The 6,000-nt window shown below is 51.4% G+C and overlaps 1 protein-coding gene across 1 annotated transcript; it reads left to right on the forward strand.

The window, feature by feature from the left end:
- Positions 1 to 275: 275 nt before the first annotated feature.
- On the forward strand, positions 276 to 3,692 carry SHBG (sex hormone binding globulin; the record flags this gene model as incomplete). The annotated part of the gene is made up of 9 exons (XM_079797108.1): positions 276 to 362; positions 603 to 758; positions 884 to 975; positions 1,148 to 1,337; positions 1,641 to 1,802; positions 2,039 to 2,198; positions 2,326 to 2,462; positions 3,102 to 3,309; positions 3,544 to 3,692. The coding sequence occupies exons 2-9, from the start codon at positions 621 to 623 to the stop codon at positions 3,690 to 3,692; spliced, it is 1,236 nt and encodes a 411-aa protein (XP_079653234.1). The 5' UTR covers positions 276 to 362; positions 603 to 620.
- Positions 3,693 to 6,000: the final 2,308 nt, after the last annotated feature.

Here is a 6,000-nt window from a genome sequence, read left to right on the forward strand (position 1 = left end):
ATTTAGTAGCCACTAAATCACACTCAGAGACAATACCTCCTTATGAGGCAAGCCTCCGAGGCCTGGGAAAATAGCGAGGGAGGCACTGAGCAGATACCAGGCACTGTGCCTGCATTGTCTCAATGAATCCTCACTCACAGTAACCACATAGAGTAGCATTATTTTTCACATTTTATAGACAAGGACACTAATGCACAACTGCAGAGTGACCTGCCCGCAGTCACTCAGCTAGGTACTTGGGATTCCGGGTCGTGGCTCTAGCCCTCACTGGGATGCTGCTTGAGGAGCAGGACGGGACTGTTTCTACCCTCAGGCCTGTCCCGGCAGCCTCCCCAGGTGGACAGAAGGCTTGGAGGACCCAGGTTAGGCTCTAGAGGGGAGGGAGAATGGGATGCCATCTCCCAGCTCAAACTTTCTCAGCAGTGGGGGAGGGTAGTGGGAACTTTGTCCCTTACCCCATTTGGCCCCTCAGAAGGGTGGTAGGGTCAGTGCCCCTGCCTCCTGCCCCCCTTCTTCCCCCCGGGGCAACCTTTAACCTTCCACCAACCCTGGGCAAGGCTGCCTGCTCTTACGCATTCTCACCAGAGTTGTCTGAGCCACAGAGAGGAGTTTGGCTGATTATGGAGTGCGGAGGCCCTCTGGCCAAATCGTGTTGGTTACTGCTGCTGCTGCTGCTGCTGCTGCTGCCACCATCTCATAACCTCCAGGGACAGGCTCTGAGACAGACTCCCCCCACCCAGGTGCAGGAGCAGCACAGGGTAACCAGCCCGTGTTTAAAGGAGCTGCCCTCTTTCTGTCTTTCCTCCTCTGGCCCTGTAACGCTGCCTCTCCTCTGTCTCTGGCATGTCCTTATTCCAGCTTGTTTATTTTCTTTCTCTGATAGGGGATCCAGGACCCTCCTGCTGTGCACCTCAGCAATGGCCCGGGACAAGAGCCTGTCTCTATCATGATCTTTAACCTCACCAAGATCACAAAGTATGGGCTTGACCTAGTCTTGACCTAGTCCCCTGACCTACCATCTCCATCAGCTCTTCTCTTCTCCCTATCTCATTGTCCTTCTCTCTCCCTTACCTCCTCACCGCCCCAAACCCACATATACCTTCAAAGACACACCCCATACACAGTCCTTCCTTCTGTGTCCTTCCAGAACCTCCTCCTCCTTTGAGTTTCGAACCTGGGATCCAGAGGGAGTGCTTTTTTATGGTGATACCAATCCAAGGGATGACTGGTTTGTGCTGGGACTTCGAGATGGCAGGCCTGAGATCCAACTGCACAATCCCTGGGCCCAGCTTACAGTGGGCGCTGGACCCCGGCTGGATGATGGGAAATGGCACCAGGTAAGCCAGATCTGGTCCTGAGGGGAAGGGTGTCTTGAGCTGGTCTGAGTAAGGGGAACAGAATCAAGTCATTGGGCATCCCATTACCAATGTCACCTAGTTTACTCTGCACAAAACCCCGATCATTTCAAACGGGAATTCTAAAGCTAAGTCGGTATATAAGTAACAAGTCCTAAGTGAGCCAAGGATGCTGGCAGACTCTTCAAGTGCATGTTCTTTCCACGATAGTTGGCTGACTCTGAAGAAGTTAGTGGAGACAGGTCTCAGGGGTTTCTGATTTTGCTTCTCTCCTCCTTTCTGCAGGTAGAAGTGAAGATCCTTGGGGACTCAGTGCTGCTGAGGGTGGATGAGGAAGACGTGCTGCATCTGAGACAGGTCTCTGGGCCTCTGGTTAAAAGGCCCCAGCCCGTCATGAGGATTGCACTTGGGGGACTGCTGTTCCCTGCCTCCAACCTCCGGTTGCCGGTAACTGCATCACAGGGGTGGGAACCATGACCCAAGCTGGTAAAGCGTTGCTGACTGGGTGGCCATGGGGGTTTAAGTCCACATTTTTGAGAAGAGGGGATGGGATAAGAGTTGCATGGGGGAGGCCAAATGCTTGTGTATTGGAGGGGAATGAACTGAGAGTGGGGAGGCTGGGACTGGGCTCAGGTGTCCTCATTCTGACATCCTGTGTCTTCCCTTCCGACCACGGGCTCCAGCTGGTACCTGCCCTGGATGCCTGCCTGCGCAGGGATAACTGGCTGGACCCACAGGCCCAGATTTCAGTGTCTGTCCCCGCTAGCCTCAGAAACTGTACTATAGAGTCCCAACCGGGGATATTCTTCCCTCCTGGAACTCGTGCAGAGTTCAGTCTCCAAGGTAAAGGTTGTTTTCCCCCTCCATGGCCATCTCTGTATTTGCCTTCCTCCATCTCCTTCCACCGCTATCCCCCTCCCTCCATGAATCCCTAGCCTTAAGGCCTCAGGAGGATCATTTCTCCCCCCAGATATTCCTCAGCCTCATGTAGAGCCCTGGGCCTTCTCTGTGGACCTGGGACTCCAGCTGGCAGCAGGCTCTGGCCACCTCCTTGCCCTGGGGACCCCAGACAACCCTTCTTGGCTCAGCCTCCAACTCCAAGATCAGGTAAGAAGGGGCACTGCCTGTGGTGGCACCTGGTAGCAGAGGAGGAAGGGCACTTCAAAATGTCAGCGTTAAGAAGGCTTAAGGGAGCCAGGGACACACCTTAAAGTTGGGGACACCAAGCAGACAGCTTTTATTTATTTTTAAATTTTTTATTTATTGATTTTTTTAGAAAGACAGAAATATTGATTTTTTGTTCCACTTATTCGTGGATTCATTGGTTGTTTCTTTTTATTTATTATTGACTTTTTTTAGAGAGAGAGAGAAGAAGGGGTGGAGAGAGAGAGAGATAGAAAGGGAAACATCGATTTGTCTGTGCATTCATTGGTTGATTCTTGCACTGACCGGGTATTGAACCCATCACCTTGGTGTTTGGGACGATGCCCTAACTAACTGAGCACCCAGCCAGGGCCACAAACAGCTTTTATTTAGATTGTATTATTTACTTGGGGTGGGTGTGGCTTTATGGAAGGTCAAGCTGGGAGAATTGAGGCTGGATTTGGGAGGTGGGAATGGCCAGTAGATAGGAAGTGTGGCTAAGAGGCAGAATGAAGGCAGTTAGGAAGTGGGGCCACAGGAGTAGATGTGGCTCATTCTCTCCTCCCTCCCTTACTGTATGTTCCTGTCCCACACACTCTGCAGAAGGTGGTGCTGTCTTATGGGTCGGGGCCAGGGCTGGATCTGCCCCTGGTCTTGGGACTCCCTCTTCAGCTGAAGCTGGATGTGTCCAAGGTGCTCTTGAGCCAGGGGCCAAAGAAGATGAGCCTTGCTCTGCCTCCTGTGGGCCTTGACTCCCTCCTCAGCCTCTGGGCCCACCCCCAGGGGCGTCTCTTCGTGGGGACTTTGCCAGGTAAGAGAGAGTGCTGTTCAAGTTCCTCACACCATTGGAAACAGCTAAAGGCCGGGGAGAAGATAAGCAAGGGGCTCATTGTTAGGGGAAGGAAACATTTTCCCAAGATGAGGGAGGATAGGGGGCAGTGGGAGGAAGTGCTTTAAAACACTCAGCTTGGAGAAAAGAAGAAAAGTGGGGCGGAGCTTCAGTATCCAAACCACCCTAACGCCCCTCCGTGCCCCCTCCCTCTAGGAGAGGCCTCTTCTGCCTCCTTTTGCTTGGACGGCCTTTGGGCACAAGACCAGAGGCTAGACATGGATCGGGCCCTGAGCAGAAGCCAGGACATCTGGACTCACAGCTGTCCCCAGAGCCCAGGCAATGCCACTAACACCACCCATTAAATCCCCACCTAAGAACTCCCTTTGAATGTCACTCATTTATTTATTCAACAAATATTTATTGTACATCCGCAATGTACCAGTCATGTTGTGTTGATGAGTAAAAACAACCCTGGTTTCTGCCCTCTTGGTGCTCATGGTCCCCTGGGGAAGGCATGTATTTACTCATCAAAGACTAACAACTAAGTGGATAATTAGAAACTCTGATAATGCCCTAAAGGAGCAGTCAGGGAGTTAAGAAAGCTTGTAGGCCAGGAGCCTTAACCCAGACTGGGGGTCAAAGAAGACTTCTTTGAAGAAGCAGTGACTTCTCAGGCTGAAATCCCAGCACAGCACACACACACACACACACACACACACACACACACACACACACACCAGATAGAGATCACTTTCTGGGAACCAGGAACCCACCTCCTTCTCCAGCAAATATCTACTCCCTTCCCTTTGTTTTTATTTTTAAGGTGAATTTTTTTTATTATTTTAAAATATTTTTTTATTGATTTCTGAGAGGAAGGGAGAGGGAGAGAGAGATAGAAACATCAATGATGAGAGAGAATCATCGATAGGCTGCCTCCTGCTCGCCCCCCACTGGGGATCAAGCCTGCAACCTGGGCATGTACCCTTGACAGGATCAGAACCTGGGACCCTTCAGTTGACAAGCTGACGCTCTAACCGGCTAGGGCTACTCCCTTCCCTTTGGGACTTTAGCTGCCCCTCTCTAAGGATGGTCCTAAGGGGTCGGTCCATCAGGAGGAAAGGGAAGAGACTGAATTCTGTTGTCCTTTAGACTGGCCATTGCTGTTCAAAGAAGGAGCAGCAGGGGGCATGAGAGGGTCATAGAGAGATGGGGGCAGGGATTTGGGGAAAAGGGGTGGAGGCAGTAGTGAGAAAGAAAGAGGGAGGAGAGCACTGGGAGAAGGCCGCCTCTGTCTCTCCTAGTCTTGGTCACTTATATTCTACTCTGTTAAGCAAGAACTGGCTTATGCTGGTCATAGCTGGGAAAAACAGACAGCTGCAGGAACATCTCTGCCCTTAAGGCATGGTGTTAAAGAATATGGTAACAGCCCTCAGCCCCCAGATATTTGGAGAATCCTGGTGCCTCAGCACCTCCCAGGGGCACCCTCCTGCTTCAAGCCCCTGCTCCCTGGGAAACCTCATGCCCAAGTCCCCAGCACCTAGCTCCATCTCCCCGTCTTTAGCCCTCTTGGAAATCCTTGTGTCCTAGCCCAAATCTCCCAGCTCCCTAGGACTGCAACCCCGGGTCCCAGTCTCTCAGTCCTCCTCCCTCTCAAGAACTGTTAACCCAAAAAAGGGCTTCTGTCATGAGGGGCACACGTAGGGCAGCTTGATTGCTTTGTGTGCGGAATCGACATCAAGAGATTTTGGAAGCATAATTTTTTGGGAGCTGGGCGGCTGGTAATCATTGGTCCTGGTGCCCATAAAAAAAATAAATAAATAAAGAACTGTTAACCCATTCCCCATTTCCAGACCCCATAGTATCCTAGCCTCCTTGCTTAATAAGGACTTTCCTCCCAGTAATGCCGACAACAGGGTGAGTCACTCGCTGGCCCTGCTGGCCCCTTCCGCAGGGATCAGCTAAGACCTATGTGAGTGCAGGGTAAGGAGGCTCCCGGAGAGTCTGTAGGGTAGAAGACACAAATCCTAGGCCCTTCCTTGGACCCTCCCAATCTCGAGTTTGCAGGGTCTTAAAGCTACCTCCACCCAGTCACGGTGTTTTGTAGGAGAGGCCTCAGCATGGACAAGGAATCCAGATTCAACTCTGGTTAGTTCCTATGCAACTCTCGTTAGTTCAGAGTCAGCCTGGGTCACTTGACTATGTCCATTAAATTGATATTTATTGAGCACCTACAGACACTGAGGACGCATTGATGAAAAGGATAGACACAATCTGCTCTTGGGAAGCTCACAAAATAGGGAAGGGGTGGCCAGACAGCCCATAAACAAGAGAAATAAATAAGCAAGATTATTTCAGATAGTGGTTAGCTCTATAAAAGGAATAAAATAAAATAATATAATAGGTAGTAGGGGAGAGGCAACATTAGCTGGGTGGTCAGGGAGGCCCTCTCTGAGACAGTGTCACTTGAGCAAAGACCTGAATAATGAAAAGAAACCGGTCCCGGTGCCTCCAGTGTGAGCCAGTTAATAGAGAGGTTAAAGGGCCTGGACCCACCTGAGCCCCCATCAAGGGGGTTGTCCTGAGTGGCAACTTGCTGACCTTGTGTCATGAGGCTGGCTTTCCTCTCGTCCCTCCACCCGACCTGTTCAGGACACCATGCCCCCAACCTCT

Source organism: Cnephaeus nilssonii, assembly GCF_951640355.1.
Source record: "Cnephaeus nilssonii genome assembly, chromosome: 19".
NCBI lineage: Eukaryota > Metazoa > Chordata > Mammalia > Chiroptera > Vespertilionidae > Cnephaeus > Cnephaeus nilssonii.